Here is an 18,952-nt window from a genome sequence, read left to right as displayed (position 1 = left end):
CGCTGATACCCATGGAGGTGCAGGTAAATACAGAGGAGGCAGCCTACCAAAGGCTAACCCTTGCAAACCACCACTGTTTTATTGCCCACTCCTGCTCTAGCATTTCATAATGTTTGGGATCTTGACTTAGCAAACTAAAAAATATTTTTCCAGACCTGGAGTGTGTGCAATTTCTGAAGTACTTTTTAAAAAGCTGAAAAAACCATTGATTTCCATGTGGGTTATCAGCACAGCTGGAACATTTAGATTTTCAGAACAGACCTCTGTCACTTGAGCTAACTGAATAACAGGTAGCAGGAATAGGTTGCCATCCTCTCTGTGGATGAGGCACTAAAATGGAAAGTGACAACCCCACTCACCTTTGGCTCCCTATCAAAGATCACTCACCTAACCAGTTCTAGCGTCCAGTCCTCCAGGCTCCTCACTAGAGACTGTATCTTCTTTCTCAGTCAGTCTCCATCTCATCCTCCAGGCTCCCCAGCTAAGTCCCATTCATTCCCACACTTCGGTTTCCAGAGTCCAGTCTCAATTCTTGAGCTCCTCATTTCAGTTTCCTTGCATGCACTTTGCTCTAGCAGTCACTGTTATCTCCACCCCATTCCTTATTTAATCCATGTCATTGTATTTCCCACTTCTAGAGTTTTCTTTCTTTCTTTCCTTTCACCTCTGCCTTCATCTCCTTGTCTGGCTAATTCCAGTTCTGCCTCCTATCTACTTCCTTTGCCTTCCCACCCCTATCCATACTTCCTATTCTTGCATTTCCATGCAAGCAAGTCAGGCACATTTCATCTTCTTGATGCCAATACACCAGCAGAGGGGAACAGTGACAGCATCTAGAAGACAGAGTCTCCCTTCCTCCTCTTAAGTCCTGTGCTCAGCACTATAGTGATACAGAGAAACCAGCAGCAGCAAACACAAAGAAATCCCTGCTGAAGCTCTGCAATCTAAGGCTGTGTCTAAACTACATGGCTCCATTGATGGAGCCATGTAGATTAGGCTGATCGGCAAAGGAATGAAGCCACGATTTAAAGAATCGCGGCTTCATTTAAATTTAAATGGCTGCCGTGCTGAGCCGACAAACAGCTGATCAGCTGTTTGTCGGCTCAGCGCGCTAGTCTGGGCACTCCTGCGCCGACCTGAAAGCCCTTTATCGACCTCCCCGTTATGCCTCATACGATGAGGTTTACCGGGGAGGTGGATAAAGGGCTTTCATGTCAGCAGGAGAGCATCCAGACTGCCCCGATCTGCCGACAAACAGCTGATCGGCAGAGCGGGGCAGCCATTTAAATTTAAATGAAGCCGCGATTATTTAAATCGCGGCTTCATTTCCCTTTGCCGAACAAACAAATCTACATGGCTCCGTCCACGGAGCCATGTAGTCTAGACATACCCTTAGATAGGATCATGCTTAGTACTTGAGAGAATTTATTTGAGGAGTTACCAGGGTACATGTGAACTGATATTTTTTGGATGCATTTAACTTTTTGTGCATTTTTCCTAAGAAAAGCAAAGGCCCTTCCTTGAAATTAAAGCAATTCCTGGGTGTCAAGCCCTAGCTTCAAAACAGAGGTTCTAGAAGAAGTGGGTTGTGCCTCCTGAGACCCTATAAATGGAGGGAGGAATAGCTCAGTGGTTTGAGTATTGGCCTGCTGAAACCAGCGTTGTGAATTCAATCCTTGAGAGGACTATTCAGGGATCTGGGGCAAATCTGTCAGGGATGGTACTTGGTCCTGCTGTGAGGGTAGGGGGAGTGGGTTTGATGACTTTTCAAGGTCCCATCCAGTGCTATGAGATGTGTATATCTCCAAATTGTGGTTTTGTTTACATTTTTTGTTAGTCTCTAAGGTGCTGCAGGACTGTTCATTGTTTTTTAAGTTTTTTTCAGTTTAGACTAACATGGCTAACCTTTGAAACTCAATGAAGTAGTGAGACTTTTTTGTTTTGTTTAACATGGGCAAACATCATATCCTTCCCCTATCTCTTGCTCAGCTTTTCCAGGTATTCTTTCCCTAGTGGATGTTGCTGCATTGTTTTGTTGGCTTTTTTGTTTTGTATGTTTTCTTTAGCTGTTATGACAAATGTCGGGTCGATATCACTGTTTAAAGGAAGTATGAATTGCAAGCGTGCTTAACGAAAGTATTGTTATCCCCTTAGTGCAGTAGGCCCCCAGAGCTCCTATTCTATGTACTATAATAGTTGGAATGCACTCTGTTGTGTTAGCAGTTTCTGCTTTGCTGCACATCATGCAATTCCAACAGAAATCACTAATTACTGATGCCACTGCAGTGGTAGTAAGTATTTTTTAATTTAATTCTATGCTGGTCACATATCAGCACACTAGCATAACAGTGATTTGGCCTTCACCGGAGCTAACATGGTTGAGTTAACAAATGGCAATTAAACATTCACTCCAATTAAAATGACTTGTTTTTTTTTTTTGTATGTTAAATTCTTCACATATTACCCACTGTCATTTTGATTTATTGATCTCTGCCAAATCATAAGGGGGGAAAGGTTTATCTATCATCATGCTTATCAATCCTGTTGTCAGACTGAAGATATCTTTTAAGACTCTGGAGAAGACCATAATTAAGTGTTCCTGTTGTCTTTAACATTTTCTGTACTGAAAAGACAAAGGAAAGAGCAGTAAGTGAACTAAATCAAACCAATAAGAGCAAAATGAAGACACATGTATCCTCCTTCCAGGCTCCTAGGGAGGCTGGGAAAACAACCAACCATGGAAACTCAAGCCAAGAGAAATTATTAGTTTGTTCACAACAGTCCTTTCAGAGTTTCCCAGTATCTTTTTTTTATATCAGAACAGCTTAAAAACAAAACTATCTTGGGTGGTAAAAAAAAATCATGAAATGCCTAGTTCTCATAATAAAATTCAAGAACATTTCTTAGTAGTTTTCTCTTGAGTTGTGTCACATGTGTGTGGCTTTCAAAAAGAAAAATCTCATAGGGAATGAGGGTTTACAGCAGGAACTGGGGTTCCCAATTCTCTGCTTCAACTCATAAGAAAAATAGAAAGCAACAGCAGATTTAAAAAAGAAGTGGGGCAAGAAGTGAGTTCTGAGTCTGCCCATAAGGCTAGTTACCTATGGAAGGGACTCTGGTCTCCATGCATGCCTTGAAAATTTATTTTCACTAGTGACAAGCCACTAACCAAGGTCTACTGGGATATGCAATGTCTGAAAATAACAAAAAGAGAGGATCCCTTGAGTCAGATGTGCATCCCAATTTTGAAATGCTTTATCAGAACCAATCCTATTTAGATTCACTAATCATCATGCTAAAAGGAAAGTTATCAGGCTATAGGACTGCAAAACAAAACTAGTTCATGCCTGTTGGCAAAACTATGATATTGTATATTCTTAAAGAGGAAAGGACCATAAATATTGTAAAAACAACTGAAAGTAGTTTTGAAATGTTGCATCTTGATTTTTTCAATTATTTACATTAATTCAAATTTCAAAATGAAAAGTTGTTTCAAAACTGAAAACTATATTTTTTTATGTCCTCATCCCCCGAGTATTTCAGTATGTCTTATATATTAATAAAATTAGTCTCACAACTCTCCTAAATCAAATTATGTGTTTTTGGGTTTTGCCAAAAATTCAAGATTTTTCATGGAAATCGCTTCATTTTCCAATGAGTTTTAGTTTACATAATCTACAAGGATTGTTTTGCATACAGGAATTATCAATAAATACAAGGTATTATTTCTTACATATTGTTCAATGCACATGCAACAGTACCTTAAATATATTTTTAAGCAGGAACAAATATTTGTTCAAGCTCATTCTACCAATAATAGTAATCTCTCTTTACCTCAGACAAAAAATATCTTTAAGGGTGTGTCTACATAGTACCCTAAACTCAAAATAAGATATGCAAATTGTGTATCTTATTTCATTTGTATTTCAAAATAGCTTATTTTGAAATGTGGCTCATCTATACAGCACCAAATTTCAAGATAACGTGCTATTTTGACACATCCCTTAGTCCTCGTGGAATGAGGGTTACAGGGATGCCAAAATAGCATACCTGTAATTTCAAAAAATATTTCAAAATAATGGGTGTATTTAAAAAATGCAGGGTAGCTATTTCGGGATACACCTAGACTTACCATAAGAGGTTAGTTTATGTGTATTGAACCTTCTGATAAAAATTCCTTTTATCTCAAACAAACCTGGTAGATAATGTATACAGGAAGTCCTCAACTTATGAAAGGGGCGTGTTCCAAATGTTCATTTGTAAGTTAGTTGTTTGGAACTTGGAACACATTTTCCCATAGAAATAATATTATAAATGGTAGTTAGCGTCTCAAGCTAGCCCACAAAAGCCTATTTAACCCACAGTATAGCTGAAATACCATCTATTTGCAAGGAAAAAGGGTTGAAATAGATTTTTATTTAACCTTAAATGTTTGTGCTTGAGGAAAGGCAAGCTTAATTAGGGGAGGATTAGGAGGTAGGTGGAGATTCAGAAGGGGTCTTCTGGGCATCCCCTGGCTGCACAATCTCCTGCATCCAGCCCCATCCCCAGCCAGCCCTCCTACACCCAGACCCCACTCAATAGGGGGCAATGAACAGCCAAGCATGGGGTGGAAGACTGTGGAGAAGCAAAAGAGGGCAGTCATACATCTGGCAGCTGGAAAGAAGCAGCGTTTCCCCTTCAAAGCGCCACTTCTCTCCAGCCACTGACTGCACAACCATCCCCTGCTCTTCTGTAGTTCATGAGCCAGCATTTGTGCTTCTCATCACCACCTGTGCCTCTTGTAGGTATGGATGGATGGATGGATGAATGAATGTTTATAACTCAGGGAGTGCCTACACTAGAACTGTTTGAAACTGCTGCCAGATTTACTCATCATATTCTGTAACCCTTATCTACTTTTCTTTGTTATAAAAGAATATTTTAAATTGTTAACAACAAAATCCACAAGAACTGAAAAAGTATATATCAGAATGTCACAACCATCAGAATTCCTAGTAATTGTATTAAGAGAAACAAAGTAATATTACTTATTTGTATTATGGCATTGAACACCAGCCTCAGGCCAGTATCCATTGTTCTAGGTCATTGGCATGCGCACAGGGTGTGCCAGTGGCTGGCTAGCCCGAGCCATTTTTGCGATCTGGGCCCCACACAGCCCGGCAGCACGGCGCGGCAGCCCTGAGGTGCCCGGGAACACCCCTGCCCAGCACGGCAGCACTGCAAAGCACCCCTGAGGCGTTTGGGGGTGCCCCCGCCCGGCACGGCAGCACGGCACGGCACGGCATAGCAACCGGGAACGCCCCGGCCCAGCCCGGCAGCACGGCGCAGTGCCTTTGAGGTGTCTGGGAGCGCCCGGCCTGGCAGCACTGCAAGGCGCCCCTGAAGCACCCGGGAGCACCCCTGCCCGGCCCGGCAGCAAGGCATGGCACCCTTGAGGCACCCGGAAGCACCCCAGCCCAGCCCGACAGCACGGAGTGGTGCCCCTGAGGCGCCCCGGGCTAAGGCCCGGCCAGCCCGTAGCTTGGGCCGGCTCCAACTCCAGCCCTGCAAATAGGAAGGCAGAAGCCGAAGGTAAGGTAAGGTAAGGTAAGGTAAGGTAAGGTAAGGGAGCGGACGGGAGGGGAAGGGGGAAAGAAGAAGGGGTGGGAGAGGAAGGGGCTTGTGCTGAGAGGATGAGGCAGGTCAGGAGAAGAAAGGGGAAGACACCAAGGGGCAGGGTGCAGGAGAGACAAAAGCCAGGGGGGCCAAGTGCAGACAATGAGGGAAAGGGCAGGAGGGGAGATGTCAGTGGGAGGGGGGACAGGGTGATGCTGGGAGAGGAGAGGGTAAAGGCATTAGGGGTTAGCGGGGAAAGGGAGAGGTGCTTGGAGAAGGCTTGAAAGAAGGGGTGGACACGAGGAAGGCAGGGATGGAGCAAGGCATGTGTGAAGGCACGGGCATGAGGGGAATGGGGGCAGAGGGTGGTGAGGGGGTGGGCACCAGGGAAAAAGGGGGCAGGGGCAGTGAGGGAAGGGGGAAGCACCATCAGGGTGCAGGGCTAAGGGAAGATGCAGGTGCCTAGGGATTCTGAGGGTGAAGCAGAAGGGCAGACACCTGCAGGGGAGGGACAAGTACCAGAGGAGAAAGGCAGGGCAGGTGTGTAGAGGGAGGTATTAAGAGAGGGGATGAGGAGGGGTAGCTCACATGATCAGAGTGGGGCTACTGGAGGAGTGGGCACAGGGGGGAGAGAAGGGCTGGTGGAGGGGGGCAGGTCTCAGGAGGGCTGAGGGAAGTGAGACAGGCAGAAGTCAGGACAGAAGAGGAGGATTAGGGGTTGGGGGGCAGCAGGAACAGGGGAGCTGATGGAGCAAGGGGAGGAGACATGGCAGCAGAGGGAAAAGGTAAAGGTTTATGAGCTATTTATTAATAACTTGGGTGCCACAGTGGCACATCCAAACAAGCATAAACTCAGTACTGGTGCACAACACACAATTCATTCTGCTCATGGGAGGAAACTGAGGGAACACTTCCCCCAGCCTCTCTGCCCCCAAGTTCATGTCACACAGATTGGGTTAATGCAATTGCAGGATAGTTGCATGAGGGGGGTTTGGTGAGGGCCAAATTAATCCCTGTTGGTAGGAGGATGGTGGGAAAAGTCCTTAGAGGGGGAGGTCACATGATACCTTTTACTTCTGATTATGTGCCATCTTGCCCCCCAGTGTGTTACCTCCAGAGGTGTGGCCAATGGGAGTCAGGGGGCATGGTTAACAAGGGTCATGGGTGTGGCTAACAGGGGTCAAAGTACATTTTAAAAAAATTCTTTGGGTGCACACCCTAATGAAATGTGCTGCGCATGCCTATGTTCTAGGTCAGGAGTGGGCACTAAGCAGCCCACAGGCCAGACACATATCATCAGGGTTAGTCTCTGGTGGGCTGCTGGGTGCCTTATTTACCTGAGCATCCACAGGTATGGCCATCTGAAGCTCTCATTGGCTGTGTATTGCTGTTTCCAGCCTATGCGAGCTGCGGGAAGTGGTGCGGACTGGGACACCACTTCCTGCAGCTCCCATTGGGCAGGAATGGTGATCCGTTGCCAAAGGAGCTGCAAGCAGCTATACCTGTGGATGTGCAGATAAATAAAGTGTCTGCTGGCCTGCCAGATGCCAACCGTGTCCAACTGCCTCCGGCCCACAGATGCATCTAGATGCTTATTGCCCACCTATGTTCTAGATGCTAAATTCAGACAGAATTTCACATAGTGACGTTAAATAATGTTTGTCTACAACCACACAAGCTTGTATTTGTTTTTCTACTGAAGATCTCCAACAAAACTATAGAAACAAAATACCTCTTATTTCAGGCAAACCAGTAGATTTTATAATCAGCTCTGTATACACATTATCTTTTTCTTTTCCTATTGGTTTAAGAAAACATCCTAAGTATTACATAACGAGAAAAATAATGAGTAAATTTGGCAGTAACTCAGGTTGCTGCGTTAATATGAATCAAATGTTTGGAGCCTTAAATGTAATATCTAGTATGTTTTCAGATATGCTTTCAAAATCTGTTACAATAGGCTTCAGCTATAAATGAACTAAGTGCATCAGCAAAAAATAATGTAAATCATAAAATATAAAAAAAACCCTAGCAGTCAGAAAGAATAAGAATTTTCCATTTTTATGTGGGCTTAAGAACAGAAATAATCAGGTTGAACATTTCACCCTGAATAAAATGATAATTTCCTTCCAATGGAGCACAGAAAACACCACATTATTTTTGAGGTTGGTTGAAGACATTCTGCCTATTGTGTCACAAATACAGTTCTTTCAAATGCTGAATGCAACAGTGTATTAAACTAAATCTTAGTGTTAGGAATAAAAGGAGAAACCTAAATGCTAATATAATCTTCCTCAGACAGCGCTTAAATAAGAAGAAAATCTTCATGCTTTTGCTAAATCTTAGTTAAGCTACTGCATTAGAAGAGAAAATACAAGTGACTGGAAACCTGATAACTTCTCTAAAATACAGCAAATACCATTATTTTCTTCTTATACAAGAAGACACTTCATAGTTGTAAAAATATTACATTTACATTTATCACACTATCAGTAGTTCATGAAGAATAGCTCTCAAGACATTAAGGCTACGTCTACACTGCAGGCTTCTTGTGCAAGAGCTGTTTTACGGAAGAGTTCTTGTGCAAAAAATCTTCCACAAGAGCGTGTCCACACTGTTATGTGCTTTTGCGCAAGAGCATCCATGGCAGTGTGGACGCTCTCTTGCGCAAGAAAGCTCTGATGGATATTTTAACCATGGGGACTTCTTGCGCAAGAAATTCATGTTGCCTGTCTACACTGCCCACTTGTGGAAGAGCTCTTGCGCAAGAGGGCTTATTCCTCATGGGGAGAGGACTAACTATTCCTGAAGAAGCCCTGTCTTCCGACGCTATACTGTAAATTTACTTGCACAAGAACATGTGTGCAGTGTAGACAGCCAGCAAGTTTTTGTGCAAGAACAGCTGTTCTTGCGCAAGAAGCGTGCAATGTAGACACAGCCTAAGGGTATGTCTGCACTATGTAGAAGATCGACGTTGGGGTTTGCTCTAGTAAAGACCCACTAAATCAAACTCAGAGGGTATCCCCATTGGTGCCAGTACTCTTGCTCCGTATGAGGATTAAGAGAAGCCGAGAGGAGTGTTTGCTCCCATCACCCTCCCACTGTGTGGACGGCACGGAAATGTGATTTAAGATACATCGACTCCAGCTACATAATTAACATAGCTGAAGTGTGTATCTTTAATATGACTTTCTGCTGTTGTGTAGACCCTGGAGAAAACTAACTGTAGCTCCTAATTATAAAGTATAAGTACTATGTGTGTTGTAATGGTGATCTGGGTGATGGACTGACACAAAGGGAGTAGAAATATCCCATTCCTTCAAAGAACAGGTTTAAGATTTGTGGTTGCAGTGCAAGTATCCCCTCAGGCAGCATTAACCTGTATGCTTTGAGAGGCCATTTTTAAAGTAAAAAGTGAAGTAGTTTTGTTTTCCTTATTAATTATTCTGTTGTGACTTCTAATAGGAGCACTAATTAGTTTTAATTAGGAGTATGTGATTGTTATACCCTAATAGGAACGGGGCTCAAAATTAATTTCAAATAATCAGCTGACTGCTCTGTGATGTCTAAGTTGGCAGTGATGTCTAAGTTTCTAGTTTCTAGTATTGACTGAGCTCATGAGTGAAAGTTTTCATGTGTCATTACCATATTTCTGAATATACAGTCCCTAACAGGATTTTCTGTGTATCAAAATATTTTCTTGGACTCTGGTTTACCAGCTTTGTTTTTCCTTTTGCCCCCCTCTCCCAATATGTCTATGATGGGCTCCAGAATGGCTACAAAAAACAAAAGCAAAGTAGTAAACTAAGAGTCCAATTCTGCATGTCTTAAAACATATACACACAAACACACACACACACACAACTTCCAAATATTGAATACAAATTTGCCTAATCATCATCCTGATTCATTTCTTTTTGTTCCATACTTCCCCAGCCCTTCATCTGTCTCTTGTATTTCAAACTGATAGCTCTCCAGGATAGACACCGTGCCTTTTTCCCTGTTTGACCGGCACATAGAACACTATGGGTACTACCAGAAATACACACAGTTAAGATATAGAAATCGGTTTTGTGAATAGATCTTATTTTTACAATTTTCAGCTTTTACATTTTCCATTTTAAATACAAAACTACTGAGGAGGAACTGAATGATCAAGCAGACGTCACAGCATGACAGGGATTGTGCTATCAGGCAACATTTTACAAAGGCTTCAAAATTTAATCCTATAGCTAAATTAGTCAGGTTCATTTACAAATGTAACATGTAAATCTCAGAGGATTGTATTTAATAGGCCCCTGTGTGTTTTCATAACTTTCTGGATCCTTATCAGACCCTGTGAGAATTTTACTCATTCTTTGCTATAGTACCAAAGTTACCACATTTTAGCTGTGATGCAAAACAGCTGAAATCTATCTAAGAGAAAATAACCCGTTCTGTATTGAATTAGACAAAAATGATGCTATCCTTTTGGACCTGAGCAGTTAACCAAATGTGGGATATTGATGGTTGTATCAGTTAAGAGAAGAAACTGATGATAGAGTGAGATATTTTCTTAGATGCAATCTTGATAATTTACAAGGAATTTCAAAGTTTTGTTTCCCTGAGAAACCAAATAGTTGCACATCATTTCTTTGCTCACAGCCTAAGCCTCTTTTTCTCAGTGCTGGCCCTAGAGCCCTCCTCCCTATGCTTTTCTTGGGGTTGAATATTGTGCTCATTTTGAGGATGAAGACTGTTACGTCAGTAACTTCTTTCCATTCCTCCAAAATTAAAGGTAGCAGTGAGACCCACAACAATAAGATTTAATCTAACCCACTAGATAAAAAACTGCTTATTTTAAAAAATAAATTTTAATTATTCAAACATGTTCCCAAATACTCTGAGATTATAAATAAAACTTAAAATATTCAATTTCACTCTAGTTCTAAGTTTCTGCCCAAATAAAAAAAACTAGCACAAATTTCTGAAGAATTGGTAATGTTTGCTTAGGAACGGAGAAGCACTTTATTATGTTGTAAAGAGGGATACAGTAAGTCAGGACTGAGGTACACACACAAAGTTGTGTATTGGGGAATCTTATATATACTTGCCTGGCACTTGCTATGCCAAAGGTATTATTACCTCATTTTCAACTACCATCAAATTATTTTTTCTAGGTGTCTCAAGCTAAGCATCTAAACATTAGTTCACCCCAAATCACCAGTCAGTTCTGAAAATCCAGGCCCTCTCTCTCTTTTTATAGCAAGATTATCTAGAAAGGCTGCTACATGGAAGAAATAGGAAACTCTACTACTTAATGTTCGGAAGTGGCCTTCAGGAAGTACCACTATAACACATGGGTGCAAAAAGAGGATTTCCTTTCCTGCTTCCTAAGGTAGATGAAGTTTCATTTTGCCACATCATAGAAGACACTGCAGAAGGGATAATGAGCACATCTACTTGGTGGGAAAAAAAACACAACAGGAAGTCTTGAAGTCAGCTAACTGAAGCTCACAGGTCTCAGGCTGCAGATCTAAAAATTGCAATGTAAACATTCAGGCTTAGACTGGAGCATAGACTCTCCACACTTGCAGAGTCTTAGCGCCCAGGGTCAAGCCTGAACACCATTACTGCAATTGTATAGCCTGCAGCTCAAGCCCCATGAGGCCCAGTCAGATGACCCAGGCTAGCTGCTTTTATTTCAGCATCAATGTACCCAATGTGAGCAGGGAAATGATGTCATTTCAGCAGTACGAGATACCTCTGTCACATAAACCAATTATAATCGTCACTTCTCAGGTAAGGGATCCTCTTTCTCAGGCTGGCGGGAAAATTATTTTCAGAATAAAAATGTTGTTAAACTTTTTTTTTCAATTGAAAGGTAATCAGGACATGGAGAAAAGCACATGTGGTGGTTGTTGGGGTTTTTTTTTGTTTGTTTATTTTTGGGGGGGGTGCTGGTGTCTAATTAACAGCTCCTCAAATTGTAATTTTACAGTTTACATACAATTATCCATCAGCAATGGTCTTAAATGTAAAATAATCTAAGATGTCTAAGGGTAATGAATAATGAAAAGGATTAAGCTGGTGTTTGTATCCAGAAGGTGGTGGTGGGCAAGAGCAGCATAATTTTGTGCTGTTGTGATTTAGAATTATTTGGATTCATAGGAATATTGAAAAATTAGTTGGTTAATGATGTCTTCTTATATTTATATATTATATAAACATACACGCACACACACCTGTGTGTGTTTTGTCCAAATTGTCCTATTACTGCCTATGCATATTCAGTAGAAACATAATTGGGGGGGAGCTATTAGTATTATAGAGACATATGAAATCTTAAGAAATAATCTTATGGTAGTAAGGTAATGGACAAAAAGAGATCAAATTCCATGTCTAATGTCAAAGATTGCAGTCCTAGGACCATAATAAACACATAACACTATAATATATAAATGCATTAGCAGTATTACCCTTGAATATGTGAGTAAACTGTGATGACAGATTCTTTAACAAATTGAAAGTTTAAATACCTTATCCTCTGCCTGGTTTAGTTCTCTTTTTAGGTCTTCCACCCGAATTCTCAGCTTCTTAACCTCAGCCTCATGTTGTTCCATTCTCTTGTTTGCATGCATCAATTCCGCCACTTTATCATGATGCTGCTTGTTTAGCTTGTGGTGAGCATGCTGTAGATCAATGAGTGCCTTTTAAAGAAAGACAATACTATTCAGACACTAAAACACATCTGGAGACTGAAACAGCTTAAAAATCTTCTTAAAAGGAAGCTTCCTGTATGTTTATTCCAACAAGAACCATTTTACATTTTTAGGTGAACTTAAAAGCAGAGGGACCTATTCACTTCACTTTACAAAAAAATATAGGTAGGGCAGATCCTCAGATGGTGTAAATTGCCTTTATATCACCACTGACATCAGTGGAGCTATAAAAATGTACATAAGCTGAGAATCTGGCCCTGGGTCTTTTATCACAGCATTGTGACTGTAATGTCCCACCACTGAGGAATAAAATAGTCCCTTCAGTACAGAACTGTGAGAAATGTCAAGGCTATCTGTGACTGTCTGAGGACAATTGCTGTGGAAAATTACATGACATTTTATCAAAAGACAGAGGTTGTTACAGTTAAACTGGTGAAGCTTCCAAACTATTTATCAAGGCCCTTGCAGTTCCCATTTCAAGGCAGATGAAACAAATATTAAAATAAAGTTCTTCTGTTTCAGGAACAAATTAAAAAGTAAAATACCAAATCTGTTCATATCTGTTTTCTCTTGATCCCTATTAAATCAAATACATACTTTCATAATTTGTTAACCTCTGTCTTCTGTACTAAAATTACAATTACAGGTCAGAAATCTTAAGTGTGTGAAAATCAAAGCAGGAGCAGGTGGATGCAACTAAAAATAGTTTAGTCAAAACGAAGTGTTTTACATTTGACAGCAGCACTGTGTATAAGAACTACCTTTCATGCAATAAGAAACTTGATTATAAACAAATTATTTTTATTATTCCTTATTTTGTATTGTGCTAGTGCCCAGCTCTGTTATGTTAGGCATAATACAAACACAAGAGAAAGGGAGATTCTAACCTGAACACCTTATAATTTAAGTAGAAGTATTTTGCAGCTTGAATACATCTGAAAGAATTTGAATTGTCATCTGAAATTTGGGACCACTAGTTGGCATTTATTTGAGCGTCCTCTGTATTGAACATTTAGGACTTTGTTTTTTTATATTTAGTTCATTTTGGGGGCTAATCAGGGCTTTTTGAGGTTTCTTTTAACATGAAAAGTAATGAGGAAATGTATATATTGGAATAAGTAATCTTTTTGTAATGTTCCCTAGTGTGCTTCAATGTCCCAAACAGTGCTATGTTAAAGTGCACTAGGTGACCTTTGGTGCACACTAACAGGGTCTATATGGAACAATTACTGTGCAACGTATCAGCATACTCCCACGGTTTGCAGTATTGATCCCTATAGACAAGCCCTTATATGCAAGTAAGCATTTTCAGTATTTTTCTGGTATTTGATAGATAAACACCAGTACATTATTTTTCTTTTTCCTTTCCTTTTCTTATTGGAGGTAATGTTTATTGGTTAAAAACAGAAAATAAGAAGTCCTATGAACATTTCAATGTAATTAGCATTTACAATATTTTAAAAGTCTTCAAGTACTAACAGCTGCTTCAACCACTGTACTTTCCTACCTCCTTGGTTCCCAATTTATTTCTTTAAGAGCAAGGCCTAGTATACACTGCACAATTAGGTGGACATAAAGCAACTTACACCAACCCCGCTGTGGATGTGTCTTCACTTAAATTTGGCTCCTGCTGATGTAATTGCAATGCTACACAGATTTAATTACACCACCTTACTGAATGGCATGGTGTCACGGTCCATGCACTTAGGTCAATGCAGTGAGAGTGTAATCACTGTGTTACTTATGTCATCCATTACTGTCCTCCTGCAGCTGTCCCATATTGCCCCACGCTGACCTTGCTAGTCACAATTGTGAATTCACAATTGGTCAGGTAGACAGGAAGCCTCTACCCTTCTTAAAGCCCAGTAACTTTTTGAAATTCCTTTTTCTGATCACTCAGTTGACAAGCACCGGTAACTAGCTGATCATGCCAGGTACACACTGCAAATCTGGAGTAGGCAGGAGATTTTGGTCCTCATGAGTTTGTGGAGAGAAGAGGCTATGCAGGCACAGTGCTGAGCCAGCTGTAGAAATGTGGACAGCTCTGAGCAGACTGCTTGTGGGATGTAGGAGAAGGGCTACAATAGGGACCAACAGCAGGGCTGCATGAAAGCCAAGAAGCTGCAGCAGGCATACAAGAGGATCAGGGAAGCCAACAATCAATCCAGCGGTGAGCCACAGACCTGCCTCTTTTACAAAGAGCTGCATGCTGTCCTCAGTAGAGACCCTACCACCATCCCCCAAAGGCACCAAGGCTATTTCTGATAAGCCTGAATCACAGGTCCCTACTATAAATGACAAAGAGGAAGAGGTGATCAAGGAAGAAGAGGAGGAGAATCAGACAGGCAACTAGAGGATTCAGATGTGCAGCAAGCTAGGAACATTTTAGTCACCACTACAGTCCACCTAGTCACAGCATTTGAGGCAGGTGAATTCAGTGAAGGGGAAGGAAGCTCTGGTAAATATGCTGTTTACTATGAAATTACAGGGATAGCACCCCTCTTCCAAAAGTAGCAGGACGCATGTTTTGATTTACTCATTTTATTTGTTGTAGAAGTAGTAGTGGAACAACCAGAAAGAGTTACTCTCTGCTTCTCAAGCCCTGTTAAGAGTCAGAGCAATTTGAGCACTAGGATGTTCCACGAATCCTCTGTAGAGTTCTCACTGAAACTTTCAGGAAGGTACTTTGTATTCCTCTGCAAAAGGTTTCTGGGGAGGGCTGCCTTATTTCTTTTGCAGTAGTAGGACACCTTCTCATGCCACTTCAACAGGCAGTACACAGTACTTCAGCAGTACACAGACTAGGAGCATAGGGGTACGCGGGGCATTGGATGACAATAGCTATGCTCTCTCTTTCTCAGTGATCCACAAGAGTGAGATGTCAGCTAAAATGATCATCATCTATGGAAAATGGTGCCAGTATGCAATCACATTACAACTTCAATATTATACAACTAGAATCAGGCAAACAAGCTAGTCTCACTTTCTGAACCACAAGAGGGCCATACTTACCAGAGCTAGTTATTGGTGTCTTGCTTAATCAGTCTCCAGCAGAAGTAAGAAGTTAATGCTTACCACTTCGGGGGAGCAAGTGGAGTGAGTTCAGCATTTTCAGTTTTGATTTTTGTGGTGAATAAACTAACAATGGTACTTCTACATGTTACTGACACTGGCTGTCAGGCTCTTCTCCTCCACACCTGCAGAATGCCTGAGCCCGGTAATGAGGAAAAAGAAGAGGACTTGGGGTAATATGTTTCAGGAATTCATGTAAGTGCATGCTGCAGATAATGAGCACAGGGCTTCCCTTATAAACAGCTTGGGGAAGGACAGAAGGGTGAGGGGAAAAGTGAAGGAAAAGTAGAGGGGTGTGCAGCTGAGGTTGCTTGTGCTTTCCAAACATCAAACAGAGATTTTGCAGATTGTGGTGAACCTGCAGATTGAATAAACCCATGTTTGTCTCCCTCTGCAGCCTTTGGAAAACTTAATATAGGTGCCTCTCTATTTCCCGTCTACATTCCATATGGTATTGGGGTTGGTGCACTACCCTTACCACTCCAGCCATGGAAACATTATAGACAGTAACAGCTCCACCTACACTGACTTGTGAAAGCCATGGTTGGTGTCCATGTTCCTGAAATCGAAATGACTGTTTTTCCTGTTCATAAGTTCTGTTCCCTTATGTATTAAGTTTTAAATGTTTTTAATTACCTGATTCATGTTACAGAATAAAGCTCTATTTTTGGAACAAAATTAATCTTTATTATTTCACACCATATGCTGCCTGGTGCTAAGCAGGTCTAAACGTGACCAACTGCCTGCTACTGCACTGTGTCATGCAATTCATAATACTACTCAGAAACCATATTAATAAGTGCATTGACGATGTAATATTCCTACATGCACAGCAATCGCTACAGGAATCATGCCACATTGCAAAAAAAGTAGGGCCAGATAGACCACACTGGAGCAACACACACTACATTGGCTCCTGATTAAAATGGTCTTTCAAAGACTCCCTTAGCTGTGTAGCTTGCATTGGGCTCTTCAACTAATCCTTGTGTCTGGCTGCTCAAATTCAGCAAACAACTGATAAATCACTCAGGATCACTATTCTAATGGTAATCACTATTCTAATGGTAATCCAATGGTCAGGAAAGAAAGTCCCTGTTTGTAGCTTTCTGAATAGTCTTGTGTTCTTAAGGATGCATGTGTCACGCATTTTCCCTGATCAGTGCACACTGATATCAGTAACAGGTTCCTGGTGATCCACCAATGCTTGCATAACCATAGAAAAGTAGCCCTTTTTGGTGATGTAGTCAGGGAAAAGAATACCACAAAGTTTCTTGGTGCCACCCATGGTCAGGCTGCTGGCATCAACTGGATTTTGTCCTAGTGTGAAGAAAGGACTTAAACTGTGTAAAGTCCACACATACCTATCATGGTGCTGACTGTGACATGGACCATTCCCTCATGGTCAATAAAACAAAATGAAAAGTGAAAAAATTCTATTGAACCACACTGAACAAAAAGCCAAAAATTAATTGTGTGAAAACAAGAAATAGTGCTAAACATGAAGGATGTGTCTAGACTGGCAATTTTTTCTGCAAAATCATCTGCTTTTGCGGAAAAACTTGCCAGCTGTCTACACTGGCCGCTTGAATTTCCGCAAATGCACTGATGATCTCATGTAAGATTGTCAGTGCTTTTGCGGAAATACTATGCTGCTCCCGTTTGGGCAAAAGTCTTTTTCCGAAAAACTTTTGTGCAAAAGGGCCAGTGTAGAGAGCAGAGATTTGTTTTCCACAAAAAAGCCCCGATCGCGAAAATGGCGATCGGGGCTTTTTTGCGGAAAAGCGCATCTAGATTGGCCACAGATGCTTTTGTGGAAAAGCGTCCTGCCAATCTAGCCGCATTTTTCGGAAAATGCTTTTAACAGAAAACTTTTCCGTTTAAAGCATTTCTGGAAAATCATGCCAGTTTAGACGTAGCCGAAGACTTTGCCAAAGCCTTTGCAAAAAAGGGGGCTTGAGGAAAACACTGACAGATGGATGCCCCTGATAAAGCAGAAGAAGGAAGCATATCTTGAATACATCAAGAATCCATCTGACAGTGAGAAGGCCAAACTACAGCATGCAAAAGGCAGAGAGATCAGGCACTGCTCCAGAAAGAGATCAGGCACTGCATAAATCAGTACTGGATAGATATTTGCAGTAATGTCCAGGTTGACTCCAATACAGGAAATTCAAGAGCCATATATGAAGGCCTTAGGAAAGTTTTAGGTCCCAACTTTACTAAGATTGCTCCCCTAAAAACTAAGGAGGGTATCTCAATTACAGATAAGAGCAAGCAAATGGCCAGATGGATTGAGCATTATTCAGAGCTGTATTCAGAGGAATGAAACATCATGTCAGAAACCGAAGACTTCATTCCCACTATGGAACAAATGCAAGAACTTGATGCCGTTCCAAGCAAGCAGAAACTGATAGATGCTATAGATGCACTGTCAAGCAGAAAAGCACCAGGAACAGATTGCATTCCTGCTGAGGTATTCAAGCACAACAAAGACAGTCTCATTCCCCCTCTTTATGACCTCCTTCTGAAGTGCTGAATGAAAGGGGAAATACCACAAGATATGAAAGATGCAGATATTGTCACCTTATATAAGAACTAAGGAGACAAGGGAGATTGTAACAACTATCATGGCATATATCTCCTTTGCATCGCAGGTAAAGTTTTGCAAAAGTCATCTTAAGATGCCTCCAACTGTTGGCTAATTGCATATATCCAGAGTCATGGTGTGGTTTTCATACAGGAAGATTGACCATCAACATGATCATCTCCCTTCATCAACTACAGGAGAAATGCCTTGAGCAAAACATGCTACTTTGTATCTCTTTTGTGGACCTCACAAAGGCATTCGACACTGTTAGTCAACAAAGACTTTACTTTCTACTTGAAAGAATAGGCTGCCCACTTAAACTTTTGAGGCCGATCATAGCTTTTCACGAGGGTATGAGAGCTACTATCCAGTTTGATGGATATACATCCGATAGCTTTCAGGTGAACATAGGAGTAAAGCAGGGCTGTGTTCTTACCCCAACCCTGTTTGGAATATTCTTCTCAGTCCTCCTAAGCTGTGCATTCAAGAACTCACATAGCGGCATCTACATCCATACAAGATCTGACAGATCACTTTTCAATCTAGCTAGACTGAGGGCAAAAAGCAAGAGAAAGAAAGTGCTTATCAGAGAACTGCTCTTCGCTGATGATGCTGATGCTATTGTAGCTCATAACGAAACACAACTCCAGGATCTTACGGCCCAAATGTAAAGAACTTGTCAAAAATTTACTTTTACCATCAGCATTAAGAAAACTGTGGTCCTTGCATAAGGTAACACGACTCCACCATGTATTATGCTAAATAACAACCTTCTGGAAATAGTTCTGAAGTTCTGCTACTTAGGTTCAACCATAACTAGCAACTTGTCATTAGATGCAGAAATTAACATTAATATTGGAAAGGCAGCTACTACTTTCAGTTGACTAACAAAACGTGCATGGGCAAACTCAAAGCTCACAATTAGAACAAAGATACTTATCTACCAAGCATGTGCGCTGAGCGTTCTTCTCTATGGATCAGAAACATGGACCAT

At 41.3% G+C, this 18,952-nt stretch overlaps 1 protein-coding gene across 7 annotated transcripts in view; it reads right to left on the bottom strand.

The window, feature by feature from the left end:
- The window catches only part of CCDC102B (coiled-coil domain containing 102B), a 336,113-nt gene that overhangs the window by 117,886 nt on the left and 199,275 nt on the right, over positions 1-18,952 (bottom strand). For all 7 annotated transcript variants that reach the window (XM_089776320.1, XM_089776321.1, XM_006121423.5 and 4 more), the window contains one exon: positions 12,117-12,287. In XM_089776320.1, the coding sequence (XP_089632446.1) occupies positions 12,117-12,287 (171 nt within the window). The remainder of the gene's footprint in view (positions 1-12,116; positions 12,288-18,952) is intronic.

The sequence above is a fragment of the Pelodiscus sinensis genome, chromosome 2 (genome assembly GCF_052426305.1).
Source record: "Pelodiscus sinensis isolate ZL-2025 chromosome 2, ASM5242630v1, whole genome shotgun sequence".
NCBI classification, from domain to species: domain Eukaryota; kingdom Metazoa; phylum Chordata; order Testudines; family Trionychidae; genus Pelodiscus; species Pelodiscus sinensis.
This window is presented reverse-complemented; position numbering and strand designations above follow the sequence as displayed.